The 15,533-nt window shown below is 34.4% G+C and overlaps 1 protein-coding gene across 1 annotated transcript in view; it reads left to right on the top strand.

Annotated features, from left to right (window-relative positions):
- LOC143248204 (DNA mismatch repair protein Msh3-like) overlaps positions 1 to 15,533 on the top strand; it is a 48,929-nt gene that overhangs the window by 19,749 nt on the left and 13,647 nt on the right. Inside the window, exons 5-7 of the mRNA XM_076496637.1 lie at positions 2,037 to 2,205; positions 8,886 to 8,946; positions 15,068 to 15,185. Coding sequence (XP_076352752.1) covers positions 2,037 to 2,205; positions 8,886 to 8,946; positions 15,068 to 15,185 — 348 coding nt within the window. The remainder of the gene's footprint in view (positions 1 to 2,036; positions 2,206 to 8,885; positions 8,947 to 15,067; positions 15,186 to 15,533) is intronic.

Here is a 15,533-nt window from a genome sequence, read left to right as displayed (position 1 = left end):
TACATTTCAACAAGCTTATGTCATCTTCAGGTACAAGTAGCATATATTTACACGGTAATTATGTACTGTATGGAACAAAGAGGTCACATGCTTAAAAGTTTAGTAAAGGTATCTTGTTACACTGGGGTGTTGGTTTAAGGTAGGGCTGTTTTGTTCAATTAACATAGCTTTGAATTTGTTGATGTTTGGTTCTTTGTTTAAAATTACAGTGTTTTGTTTAGATATACTTTGGATTTTTTTTGAGCTGCAATGATGGTAAGTAAGAGAAGGTTTATATTATGTGTAGTGAATCCAGTTCCCAATTTTCTTCTGGTTTCTTTGAGGTAAAATTCTTAAAATCAAAAGTTATTTTGTAAACAAAGTTGATGCTGTGTGGTTCTAAGTGATTTTACAGAGTAATGACTTTAGGGTTAGGACCAGGTTTTTGAGAAAATATTAAACAGAGAACCAAATATCATTAAACACAGAATTAAAGAAGCTTTCTTAACAAAACAGCAGCCAGGAACACCAAGACTAACTGTGTTAACTCTAGCACCGTGTACTCTTTACTGTGCAAGAGAAAAAAGTTTGTCTTATATTCAAAATTTTATTAATCTACTATCTAGTGTAACATAAAATCATAGTTAGTAATCCATATTTTATCAGTATATAAGTTTTAAGTTCCTAATTCTATAAGGCAATATTTAAAAATGTCATGAATTTCTTCTGGTAACATATTTTTCCTTGGCATCTTTTCTATTTTATCCACCAACCTTTCAGTGACTACGAATTAAATGAAAATTATTCAATATAAATTAGTCATTGTTCAGGCAAACCATAATTTTAATTGCCATAAATTTCGTTTGATTACAAAGCTATTAAATAGAAAATCAGACCCCTTCTGCCACACCCATCTATTACATTCTCTTTTTCAAAATTTATTAATAATTCTCTCTTACATTTAATTATATATTATCTATAACCAATTGAAAGCCAATGTTTTTCTATCAAAAGATGTATTATATTTCTTTGTATTTTGAACAGATGATCATTACTTTGACTAGTAATACAGCTTTGGTTATCATGTGAATCATAAGAGCTAGCTTTGGGTGTATTTGTAATGACTTTTGAAAGGCAGAAAAATGGTGGTTGTTAGAGAAAATTGTCTGCTTTTGCATGTTATTAGCCTACGTTCTCTGGTGCAGTATTTAGTAAAATAAAAATTATTTAATGCACTACTACAATTAGTATAAAAAGTAGGGTCACATGCCATTGATTATTGATGAAAAGAAGAAACTTTGTTTCTTGTTTTTAATATATATTATTAGAAAAGTAACTAAAACGTAAAAATAGAGATCTCTTTAGGTTAATTAGGGTTAGATTTGGTAAAATAAGTAATAATAACACAATAAAAATATTTCTCTCTTCAAGCAGCTTTGAGTAGCTCATGGGTAATGCAGTTTAGTAGCGTAAAGCTAGTTGTACATTCTCCAAGTGATTTACAAATTATAATGGTCAAATAGTAGATAGACAAGGTTCAAAGGTCAATAAAACAATAATATTTAATTATAAATATAAATATACAGTTATGAGCTTAAATGTATATAGTTTCATGCTACATTTGAAGTCATTCTAGAAATTAAAAAACATTAGAGAATGATAATTAATTCCTCATTGTTAGTTTGATAGTTTTATAATTAATTCCTATTCGTTAGTTCAATAGTTTTATAATTAATTCCTATTCCTTAGTTTGATAGTTTTATAATTAATTCCTATTCATTAGTTTGATAGTTTTATAATTAATTCCTATTCCTTAGTTTGATAGTTTTATAATTAATTCCTATTTGTTAGTTTGATAGTTTTATAATTAATTCCTATTCGTTAGTTTGATAGTTTTATAATTAATTTCTATTCGTTAGTTTGATAGTTTTATAATTAATTCCCATTCGTAAGTTTGAGAGTTTTATAATTAATTCCCATTCGTAAGTTTGAGAGTTTTATAATTAATTCCTATTTCTTAGTTTGATAGTTTTATCATTATGTTTGGTGTTTTGTAGCGAAGGAGATAAGACAACATTGTTCAAAGACTTTACATCATTTCCGCATGTTGTTGAACGAAAGAAAGAAATGAGTGAAGTTTCTAATAAGCTGAACAGTCTCAGACCAACAATAGCACAACTTTTACATCTCTCAATTTTTCACTTTGTTACCGTATCAGGACAGGAGGTCAGTATAAGCTCTATATTAGTAAATATATTGCAATATAAATTCCATATTATTATGCAAATACTTATGTGCAAAAACTGCTCGTTGGGTTAAGAAAATATTTTACATAGAAGGTCGAAACGTTGTTCGCTCTTCTATGTAAAATATTTTCTCAACCAACGAGCCATTTTGCATATAAGTTTCTCAACAAGTGGGTTTCTCGACATCACTGATTATTATGCAAATAGTTTTGAAGTATATAGGAGGATTTACTGAAATACAGGACTACAAGTGTTAAGCATTAGATAGTTACTACTCTATGAAAGAAATGTATAAAATTTGTGTTTTATATTTAATATAAATTAATATTTATCATTAATTATTTGGTGAGACTGTTACTGGGTAAGATATATTTTTGTATATATACCTCTTACTGTTAATGGACATTTCACTTTTTTTTTGTTATAGATCTCACACATTTGCAGTGGTGTTTGTCCAAGTATACTTAAACTAGTCAAATTTGTACTGTAAGGCTGTGATGAGTTAACAATTATCATTTCCTTGACCAGTAGGAAAACACTGTTCAGATTCAGATCAGGTGCCCCACAAGATTACTTTCAGATTTTCTCATGATATTGACTTCATTCACATGCCTGATCTGGACTCCATGAGCTTCATGGGTAAGACAGAAAGGGATAGCTGCCCATTCCTTAGAATGAATTAATCAAGTGTAATCTGTTTTTCAGAATAGAGATTTTGTGGCATATCGTTGAGTTTTGATATTTCTCTAGATTCTCCACTGCATTTTCACCCTTATTTTTCTTCTAGTTGAGCATGCAAGTCCTTAACATTTTCCTGTTCCAAGCCACTGAAGTGGTGGGCCATGGAAGCATTCTTCTGAATGTGATAATAATGTACAAGTAATGATAAAACCATTCAGTTGAGAGTGGGATGTTGTAGCTTTGGAGTGAGTTGTCAATATCGCAGTTCACCCCTTTAGTTGGAATCCCTCATCTTACACCCACATGCACGTTGGTTCCTGGTGTCTGGATTTTGGATTTAGAGCTGAACCATTCACCATAAGTCCTTGCACACTTATTGTGAGGTTCTCTGTTTCCTTACTTGTTTATAATCTTGTTCCTTACACCCGTGTTGTGGGTCATGGTGGTGAAACTGTGAGATTAGTATGGTTCTCTATGTTACACTATCCCTCAATTTTCTTATGTTGAGGATGTTATTATGTTGGAGGCAGTTCTTATTGAATTGGTTTTGAGTGAGAGAGCTTGTATTAGAGAGACATCTTTACTATTCCACTCATTTAGATTTGTGTTCCTCCATTTGTCAAACACTTTATCACATTGTTATGTGTGCGTTCACAGATTGATATCACTCTGCTGAACCTGAGTTGAATACGATATGATCTTCTTTCCCTCCCATACATGGATGTCAGTTCCTGGTTGCTTGGGTTTTGGATACAGTTGTCTTCATGTGCATGATCCATCACACCCTAGATATTCTAAGGCAGATCATTTTATTCTTATCAACATTGATATACTCTGTAGGATTGAAATTCCAATATCGTGTGGTTCAGATCCCTATTCAACCGTTATTCTCTACCTTTTGCATGTACAGTGGTCCTTCCAACTTTCACTCATGTCTGCAAAACATCTTATCACACTCGACAAAGAGAATACCTGTTACAGAAGTGGTGCAGTCTCCCATGTATGATCCTATATTATGGAGGATGTACTCTTTTAGGATGTCTTTTTAACATTAAATTGATCACTCCATCTATGTGATAGAAGATAAGTACCTATCAGAAATATGTTTTCACTACAGGAAAATTCTGGCTTTAAAACCAGTTTGGATTCTTTATTCTAAAGTCAGAAGAAACAAGAACACAAAATTTCCTTTGATACAGTTTATGTTACTTATAACAGCTGAGTTAAAAATGTATTACACATGACCAGTAAAGAAAGCTTCACACTTTACACATCACAAGTTTCACACCACATTTTCCCTACACATTCCCACACAATTTATACACCATAGGTTTTCTCAGTGAGGGGTTTATGTAAACAGTATATTCAAATACTAATTCATGAGCAAGTTTCTTGAAAAGGGAGATAAATTTTCAGTTTTCTTGAATTAGATTCTTGCTTTTAAAGTTATAAAATCATTTACTGGTTAAAGGAATTTGATGTGTTTGTTTGCTGAAGTCATAAAAAACAGCTTTGTTGTAAATTAAGACACTAATATATGTTTACATCCAATACAAATGCCAGACCTGAGTAAAATAAAATTTATTTCATCTTTAAAACAGATTATATTTCTTTTTCTTGAACTTATATCGTGTACTATCTCTGATTTACTAGAATATATAAATGTAAACTGTTTCATGTGGGGCCTGGCATGGTCAGGTGGGTGAAGGGGTTTGACTCGTAATACAAGGGTCGCGGGTTCAAATCCCCATTGCACCAAACATGCTCATCCTTACAGCCATGGGGTCATTATAATGTGACGGTCAACCCCACTAGTCATTAGTAAAAAGACAGCCCAAGAGTTAGCAGTGGGTGGTGGTGACTAGCTGCCTTCCCTCTAGTCTTACACTGCTAAATTAGGGACTGCTAGCACAGATAGCCATCATGTAGTTTTGCACAAAATTCAAAAACAAACAAACAATGTTTCATCTGTAAATAAAGGTTGATTATCTTTACAAGAATGAACTTAATATACAGTTACTTTTATGTAATAAGAATTGACTTCATAAGATCAGTGCTAATATTACAGAAAGTACAAATCAAAAACTTTTAATTGAGAGGTTGGTAACTATTGTAAATATTTTGTTAACATTTTAATGAATATTCCTTGAGTTGTAGCTTAAATTATTAAAAACTTAAATAGACTTGCATATATTACTTTTTGAAGTACTGGTAATTAGTGGTGATACAAAGAAAACATTTTAAACTTTGTGACAAAACTGTTGGAATATGTACATACTGTAAGGTTTAAGTTGGTTTATTACCAGTAAGTGACTATTTTATAACTGATTACTGTTAAAACTGGAATATCTAAGTACAGTAACCTTTATTCATATTTATGTTCAACAATGTGCAGATATTAATGCCTTATATCATAAGTATGAAGGTAAGTTTTGTAGTTAATTGAAACGTTATAAAACATACCTTATTATCTGTAATAATCTGAGTGCAAGACATGCATGTCACATCTTTTTCTTTCAATCATAATGTATCAAAAAAGACATAAGATTAGAGAAAGTGTAACATGCTTTTATTCAGCTTCTTATTATTGTTTAAGTTAATGAATACTTCTTTGTATATTACCTGATGTCTGTTTCAACTAGTGTCAAGGATTTGATGTGACAGGTCAGAGTTGCCTCTAATCTTAATTTAGATTAATTTAAAAGACTGATAGCAATTGCAGACCACCATATTCTTAAAAAGTGTACAAGAAACTCACAGTTTTTGTGTGTTATAAAGTTGCTCTAATTTTACCACTCTCAAATTTGTATTAAATGTGAAATTAACCAATTTTCTGTAATAAATTTAACTTTAAAGGATTCAATGGTGTATGTTCTGTTTTCTGCTGTTTCTAGTTGGGACACGTTTTCACCAATTTAAGTTTGTTATCTAAATTGCAAAACTGAGTATGTGCAGCCAAACCCTAACAGTGCATTAGCATTGTTCATTTAGTTAATTGAGGATCAGTCATTTCTGGGGAACTGGGCAAGTTTGTGTTAATGTCCTCATAGAACTACAGTTCAAAGCTTACTAACTACAATATAAACACTAAGATTATTAAGCCTACTCAGAATTTTATTTTTAAACACTGAGATTATAAGATAGTTGCTTGGTTAAAGTAAAACATACACTTAAATTCACTAGTCTCAAATATTTCGAAAGCTAACTATGTTTGTACATTTGAGTTTTTAATGGATTGATACTCAAGCTTGTAAATGAAATTGTGTGGGAACCTTTGAACTTTCAAAGGCAATGTATTCATTAACTCATGATGTTGATTAATGAAAGGTTAACCCTATATATAAAAATCTACCTGCAAACACTTGTAAAAGCAACTTACTTGACCAGATTTCTGTAGAGATCCTCGTATTTTGTCTTGAAAAAACAAACTGTTTTATTCACAAAACCTTGATTTTATAACTTGTAGTAATTTACTAATAACTTGTAAAAATATGTGATTTGAATTTTCCAAACTTGAATTACCAGTATGACTTATGTTAAATGTTTGCCAAGATATAAAACAAAATTACCTTCAGATTAATAAATTGAGATTGAAATATGCTAAACAATAAAATAAATAGAAAAAAAGAAGAAATAGGAGCTCTTCCTGTAAGTACATTTATGAGGTAAAATGATTAAATTGAGATGTTGAGTTATAAATATCACTGATTAATTATATTTAGCCTTTATTTTATACTGCCTGCAGTGCCTCTCTTTACACAGAATTCTTTTTCTTTGTTTTTTTATAAACATAAATAACCACTTTCATTCATCAACATGTTTCCTACTTTCTCATTTTTAGTTGTATAATTTTCTATTTGTCAGTGTAAAGGATATTTTAATGTTTTACACTGTACCTTCCTTTCTACCACTTGTGGATCATCATTAAGTTTGAGGGCTTATAATGTTAACATTTGTAGTGTGATCCCTGTATTCAGTAATGTACAAATAGTTTATCATACATTTTTATATTTATTGATATTTTCTCTGAAAGGTTTTATTACACTTAAGCAAGAATTTCCAGTAAGGTACATTTAGGCTAATACAGTATTTTTAATGTAGAATTTATTTTGTTTAAGCACTTTTCTAAAGACATTCATAAGCTAAGATCATGTTTATTTACCATAAAATACTTTTCATTTCAAGACCTGATAAATATTCATGTTTATTTATATAACAAACATTCATACTTCTGATATGTTTATTTATTGTTTGAAATGGTAAAAATGTTTGTAATAAAAGTAATAATTTGTTTTTTTAAACAAATTTTGTAAATTTCAAAAGTGAATATGTGCATAAGAGAAACTATATACAGTAAAACATGTCTGAGGCAGAATCACAGCTGACTGAGTAACAGTAAACGTGCATTTCCTTAATTACATATAATTTTTGAGCAGAACGTTACACTTGCTTGACTCAAGGGAAGTAAGACATTTGTGAATATGTGTTATACTGTTTATGCTATATTTATTAGAAAAAGAACAAAAATAGACATTCAAAATATACATAAGTACACAAAACCTTAATCTAAATTTATTTGAAGGAAGTGTCCAATTTCAACTGTTTAGTTTTCTAATGGACTTTCTCATGTGGTTAAAAGAGAATGCCAATTCCACAGCTTTTTCATGAAGTTCACTTTCCCCCTTCATTTTTGCATACAATTTGATAGAGTTAATATAACTTAACACTGGCTATGAAGTAGGAATTTCTATTTCCTCACTATCTTTTCCATTTTGTTCATCTTCTGAATCTCTCTCACTGTTACCATCTTAAGATTCTATTATAGATTATAAATCAGTTTCATCAGTTTCTGTTAAAACATTTTTGTCAACGTTCACAAAACTTTCCACATTCACAGAATCATCTGCATCAATCAGAGTTTGGATTTCATAAGAATCATCATAACAAACAACTTTTCCAGAATCTCCTTCGTTATCAAGAATAAATCCACAGTTTCAAAAACACTTTATTACACATTCATCTTTTACGCATGTGATTGAATGACTTAAAAATTCAATTGCATCTAACACGTCAATTGTCATGGTAATTTCAGATGCTCTCTTACAGTTGTCCATTGTTGTAATAATATACTGAAGCATCAGTTTTTTTGTATTTCAATTTTATACACTGTATAATTTCATTATCTAGTGACTTCAGAACTGATGTTGTGCATGGAGGTAGAAAGACTAAACAAACATTTGAAAGTTAAACTTTTGAGTGACAAGCTGTGTTGTTTAGGAAAAGTAGAATATTCCTATTTTTTTTGTTCCATTCTTTTGTTTAATTTCATCCACACTTTATTATTCAGTTTCTTTTTCACAGGAAGCTGATTCTTCCTTAAATTTTTGAAACAGTGCAGATTTTCACTTTTACCTGTGTTAGTGTATATCTCCTGGGTTCTCTAGTTTTCCATCAGTAAATGTGACCAAAAGTACAGTCAATTGCTCTTTCAAATAACCACCTCCAGAATAATGATGTGAGAGAAAAGAACAGAATATATTTAACCAGTACTTACTGTCACAAAATTTCTGATAATTTATTATTATTTAAACAAAAAAATTAATATTTAATTAAAAACATTTTTTCCACCTTACTCAGGTTCTAATCCTACTTGTTGATAGATGAAGTAGGTGAAAAATAGTATTCCATCCACGTTACGCAGGTTCTGCCATATACAGGGCCTTTTATAAGAGAAATCTTAAGATAATGCTGCAAAATTTTTATATTTCCAGTTTTTACAGGTTTCCACCTTATACAGGTTTCCAGTTTAGACAGGTTTTACTGTATTAGGCATAATGTATGAAATGAATCATGAGTATAGTAAATGATGTACATCAGTGACCTGTGAGTAAAATCTAATAACATTTACAAAGTGTTTTATTAATGCTTCAACTAATACTACTAGTGTAAACTAATATTTTTTAGATTTCTTTTTTTCAGTACTTAATAGAAGTTAAGAACACTAACCTGTCTTATGTGCCACGTGATTGGTTGAAAATTAGCATGTAAGTATAATATTATCTGTATGAACTTTAAAGTAAGAAAAATGTGAAGTTATTAAAGCACAATGTATTTTTAAAAAGTGGTAAAATTGTATATCATTCTATTTAATGAGAAACTACTTTACTGTCAGTATATATACATTCATAGAGCTTGTGTAATGAGAACCACACTTTACTGTCTATACATATACATGCAGGGAGCTTGTTTAATGAGAACCAAACTTTACTGTTAGTGTATATACATTCATGGAGCTTGTTTAATGAGAACCAAGCTTTATTGTCAGTATATATATATTTAAGGAGCTTGTTTAATGAGAACCAAACTTTCCTGTCAGTATATATATATTTAAGGAGCTTGTTTAATAAGAACCAAACTTTCCTGTCAGTATATATATATATATTTAGGGAGCTTGTTTAATGAGAACCAAACTTTACTGTTAGTGTATATAAATTCATGGAGCTTGCTTAATGAGAACCAAACTTTACTGTAAGTGTATATATATTCATGGAGCTTGTTTAATGAGAACCAGTACAGATTCCTGACTGATATCACCTCCCACCACTTTGTCATACAGATTCCTGACTGTTATCACCTCTCACCACTTTGTCATACAGATTCCTGACTGTTATCACCTCTCACCACTTTGTCATACAGATTCCAGACTGTTATCACCTCTCAGCACTTTGTCATACAGATTCCTGACTGTTATCACCTCTCAGCACTTTGTCATACAGATTCCTGACTGTTATCACCTCTCAGCACTTTGTCATACAGATTCCAGACTGTTATCACCTCTCAGCACTTTGTCATACAGATTCCAGATTGTTATCACCTCTCAGCACTTTGTCATACAGATTCCAGACTGTTATCACCTCTCAGCACTTTGTCATACAGATTCCTGACTGTTATCACCTCTCAGCACTTTGTCATACAGATTCCTGACTGTTATCACCTCTCAGCACTTTGTCATACAGATTCCAGACTGTTATCACCTCTCAGCACTTTGTCATACAGATTCCAGACTGTTATCACCTCTCAGCACCTTGTCATACAGATTCCAGACTGTTATCACCCCTCAGCACTTTGTCATACAGATTCCTGACTGTTATCACCCCTCAGCACTTTGTCATACAGATTCCAGACTGTTATCACCTCTCAGCACTTTGTCATACAGATTCCAGACTGTTATCACCTCTCAGCATTTTGTCATACAGATTCCAGACTGTTATCACCTCTCAGCACTTTGTCATACAGATTCCAGACTGTTATCACCCCTCAGCACTTTGTCATACAGATTCCAGACTGTTATCACCTCTCAGCACTTTGTCATACAGATTCCAGACTGTTATCACCTCTCAGCACTTTGTCATACAGATTCCAGACTGTTATCACCTCTCAGCACTTTGTCATACAGATTCCAGACTGTTATCACCTCTCAGCACTTTGTCATACAGATTCCTGACTGTTATCACCTCTCAGCACTTTGTCATACAGATTCCTGACTGTTATCACCTCTCAGCACTTTGTCATACAGATTCCAGACTGTTATCACCTCTCAGCACTTTGTCATACAGATTCCAGACTGTTATCACCTCTCAGTACTTTATCATACAGATTCCTGACTGTTATCACCTCTCAGCACTTTGTCATACAGATTCCAGACTGTTATCACCCCTCAGCACTTTGTCATACAGATTCCTGACTGTTATCACCCCTCAGCACTTTGTCATACAGATTCCAGACTGTTATCACCTCTCAGCACTTTGTCATACAGATTCCAGACTGTTATCACCTCTCAGCACCTTGTCATACAGATTCCAGACTGTTATCACCTCTCAGCACTTTGTCATACAGATTCCAGACTGTTATCACCTCTCAGCACCTTGTCATACAGATTCCAGACTGTTATCACCTCTCAGCATTTTGTCATACAGATTCCAGACTGTTATCACCTCTCAGCACCTTGTCATACAGATTCCAGACTGTTATCACCCCTCAGCACTTTGTCATACAGATTCCTGACTGTTATCACCCCTCAGCACTTTGTCATACAGATTCCAGACTGTTATCACCTCTCAGCACTTTGTCATACAGATTCCAGACTGTTATCACCTCTCAGCATTTTGTCATACAGATTCCAGACTGTTATCACCTCTCAGCACTTTGTCATACAGATTCCAGACTGTTATCACCCCTCAGCACTTTGTCATACAGATTCCAGACTGTTATCACCTCTCAGCACTTTGTCATACAGATTCCAGACTGTTATCACCTCTCAGCACTTTCTCATACAGATTCCAGACTGTTATCACCTCTCAGCACTTTGTCATACAGATTCCAGACTGTTATCACCTCTCAGCACTTTGTCATACAGATTCCTGACTGTTATCACCTCTCAGCACTTTGTCATACAGATTCCAGACTGTTATCACCTCTCAGCACCTTGTCATACAGATTCCAGACTGTTATCACCTCTCAGCACTTTGTCATACAGATTCCAGACTGTTATCACCTCTCAGCACTTTGTCATACAGATTCCAGACTGTTATCACCTCTCAGAACTTTGTCATACAGATTCCAGACTGTTATCACCCCTCAGCACTTTGTCATACAGATTCCAGACTGTTATCACCTCTCAGCACTTTGTCATGCAGATTCCAGACTGTTATCACCTCTCAGCACTTTGTCATACAGATTCCTGACTGTTATCACCTCTCAGCACTTTGTCATACAGATTCCTGACTGTTATCACCTCTCAGCACTTTGTCATACAGATTCCAGACTGTTGTCACCTCTCAGCACTTTGTCATACAGATTCCAGACTGTTATCACCCCTCAGCACTTTGTCATACAGATTCCAGACTGTTATCACCTCTCAGCACTTTGTCATACAGATTCCACACTATTGTCACCTCTCAGCACTTTGTCATACAGATTCCAGACTGTTATCACCCCTCAGCACTTTGTCATACAGATTCCAGACTGTTATCACCCCTCAGCACTTTGTCATACAGATTCCAGACTGTTATCACCTCTCAGCACTTTGTCATACAGATTCCTGACTGTTATCACCTCTCAGCACCTTGTCATACAGATTCCAGACTGTTATCACCCCTCAGCACTTTGTCATACAGATTCCAGACTGTTGTCACCTCTCAGCACTTTGTCATACAGATTCCAGACTGTTATCACCTCTCAGCACTTTGTCATACAGATTCCTGACTGTTATCACCCCTCAGCACTTTGTCATACAGATTCCAGACTGTTTTCACCTCTCAGCACTTTGTCATACAGATTCCAGACTGTTATCACCTCTCAGCACTTTGTCATACAGATTCCAGACTGTTATCACCTCTCAGCACTTTGTCATACAGATTCCTGACTGTTATCACCTCTCAGCACTTTGTCATACAGATTCCTGACTGTTATCACCTCTCAGCACTTTGTCATACAGATTCCAGACTGTTATCACCTCTCAGCACTTTGTCATACAGATTCCTGACTGTTATCACCTCTCAGCACTTTGTCATACAGATTCCAGACTGTTATCACCTCTCAGCACTTTGTCATACAGATTCCAGACTGTTATCACCTCTCAGCACTTTGTCATACAGATTCCAGACTGTTATCACCTCTCAGCACTTTGTCATACAGATTCCAGACTGTTATCACCTCTCAGCATTTTGTCATACAGATTCCAGACTGTTATCACCTCTCAGAACTTTGTCATACAGATTCCAGACTGTTATCACCCCTCAGCACTTTGTCATACAGATTCCAGACTGTTATCACCTCTCAGCACTTTGTCATACAGATTCCAGACTGTTATCACCTCTCAGCACTTTGTCATACAGATTCCAGACTGTTATCACCTCTCAGCACTTTGTCATACAGATTCCACACTATTGTCACCTCTCAGCACTTTGTCATACAGATTCCAGACTGTTATCACCCCTCAGCACTTTGTCATACAGATTCCAGACTGTTATCACCTCTCAGCACTTTGTCATACAGATTCCTGACTGTTATCACCCCCCAGCACTTTGTCATACAGATTCCAGACTGTTTTCACCTCTCACCACTTTGTCATACAGATTCCAGACTGTTATCACCTCTCAGCACTTTGTCATACAGATTCCAGACTGTTATCACCTCTCAGCACTTTGTCATACAGATTCCTGACTGTTATCACCTCTCAGCACTTTGTCATACAGATTCCTGACTGTTATCACCTCTCAGCACTTTGTCATACAGATTCCAGACTGTTATCACCTCTCAGCACTTTGTCATACAGATTCCTGACTGTTATCACCTCTCAGCACTTTGTCATACAGATTCCAGACTGTTATCACCTCTCAGCACTTTGTCATACAGATTCCAGACTGTTATCACCTCTCAGCACTTTGTCATACAGATTCCTGAATGTTATCACCTCTCAGCACTTTATCATACAGATTCTGGACTGTTATCACCCCTCAGCACTTTGTCATACAGATTCCAGACTGTTGTCACCTCTCAGCACTTTGTCATACAGATTCCAGACTGTTATCACCTGTCAGCACTTTGTCATACAGATTCCTGACTGTTATCACCTCTCAGCACCTTGTCATACAGATTCCAGACTGTTATCACCTCTCAGCACCTTGTCATACAGATTCCTGACTGTTATCACCCCTCAGCACTTTGTCATACAGATTCCTGACTGTTATCACCCCTCAGCACTTTGTCATATAGATTTGAGACTGTTATCACCCCTCAGCACTTTGTCATATAGATTTGAGACTGTTATCACCTCTCAGCACCTTGTCATATAGATTCCAGACTGTTATCACCTCTCAGCACCTTGTCATACAAATTCCTGACTGTTATCACCTCTCAGCACTTTGTCATACAGATTCCTGACTGTTATCACCTCTCAGCACTTTGTCATACAGATTCCAGACTCTTATCACCTCTCAGCACTTTGTCATACAGATTCCTGACTGTTATCACCTCTCAGCACCTTGTCATACAGATTCCAGACTGTTATCACCTCTCGACACCTTGTCATACAGGTTCCTGACTGTTATCACCTCTCAGCATCTTGTCATACAGATTCCAGACTGTTATCACCTCTCAGCACTTTATCATACAGATTCCTGACTGTTATCACCTCTCAGCACTTTGTCATACAGATTCCTGACTGTTATCACCTCTCAGCACTTTGTCATACAGATTCCAGACTGTTATCACCCCTCAGCACTTTGTCATACAGATTCCAGACTGTTATCACCTCTCAGCACTTTGTCATACAGATTCCAGACTATTATCACCTCTCGACACCTTGTCATATAGGTTGCAGACTGTTATCACCTCTCAGAACTTTGTCATACAGATTCCAGACTGTTATCACCTCTCAGCACCTTGTTGTACAGATTCTAAACTATTATCACCTTTTGGCACCTTGTCGTACAGATTCTAAACTATTATCACCTTTTGGCACCTTGTCGTACAGATTCTAAACTATTGGCACCTTTTCATTCAAATTACAGACCATTATCACCTCTCGACACCTTGTCATATAGGTTCCAGACTGTTATCACCTCTTGACACCTTGTCATACAGATTCCAGACCCTTATCACCTCTCAGCACCTTGTTGTACAGATTACAGACCAATATCATTATAAAGCATGTTCCAAATGATAATTGTAAGAACTTGAAAGTAAAAGTAAAGAATGGTGTAATAATATGTCAGTTATACTGTGTTCTCTATATTTAGTGCAAACAGTACAGTTTTTCTCAGTACTAGGCCTAGGACAATGCCACAAATAGTAGTTGTAGATATGCTATTTATATAATTGACTACTTGAAGAAATGTTTTAGTGTGAACTAGCTGAAATGTTTATAATGACTAGTCAGTGTATTTGTGAATCCTGATTTAATTAATTAAAATCAATAATAAATGTTATTCAACTATATATATGTAGCAGCTAGCAGTGACTGTTTTTGATTAAATCATCAGTAATGTTGTACTCATTATAAGAATTATCATTTACAAATCAAATATCATAGAGATAGTTAACTGGTAATAAAGTTTGTAAAAGTTAAGAGAGAACAAAAATAATTGGTCTCATTTCAGGATCTAAACAAGTTTCAAGATTCCGGTCTCCAGCAGTAGAATCTTTACTAAACCAGTTACAACAAGTTCGAGAACAGCTGAAATTTGACTGCTATCAGGCATGGCTCCAGTTTTTAAGGTATGTATCTCTATTGATATTAATGCCATACGTATTAAATGAAGTTATAGGGTTTTATTTCATCTCTATCATTCTTGATACTATGTGTTTTTTGAACATCATATGTGTATAAAATACATGTCACAGCAGACAACTGACTTCTGTGTTCAGTTATGTGCTCTATGTTTGTAAGACTTAATCTTGTGGAATAGTATGTAACTGCCATTAACCCAACCACTGCCTACTTTTGTTGTCAATCTTCATTATTTTAGTTGCTACACGTGTGTGTATACAGCATAAAAACATTTCAATGTTGCAATATTATTCTATTCTATGTAAGCCTAATGTTCATAATTTCTAGTATTTTCA

This window comes from Tachypleus tridentatus, chromosome 4, assembly GCF_004210375.1.
Source record: "Tachypleus tridentatus isolate NWPU-2018 chromosome 4, ASM421037v1, whole genome shotgun sequence".
Taxonomy (NCBI): domain Eukaryota; kingdom Metazoa; phylum Arthropoda; class Merostomata; order Xiphosura; family Limulidae; genus Tachypleus; species Tachypleus tridentatus.
This window is presented reverse-complemented; position numbering and strand designations above follow the sequence as displayed.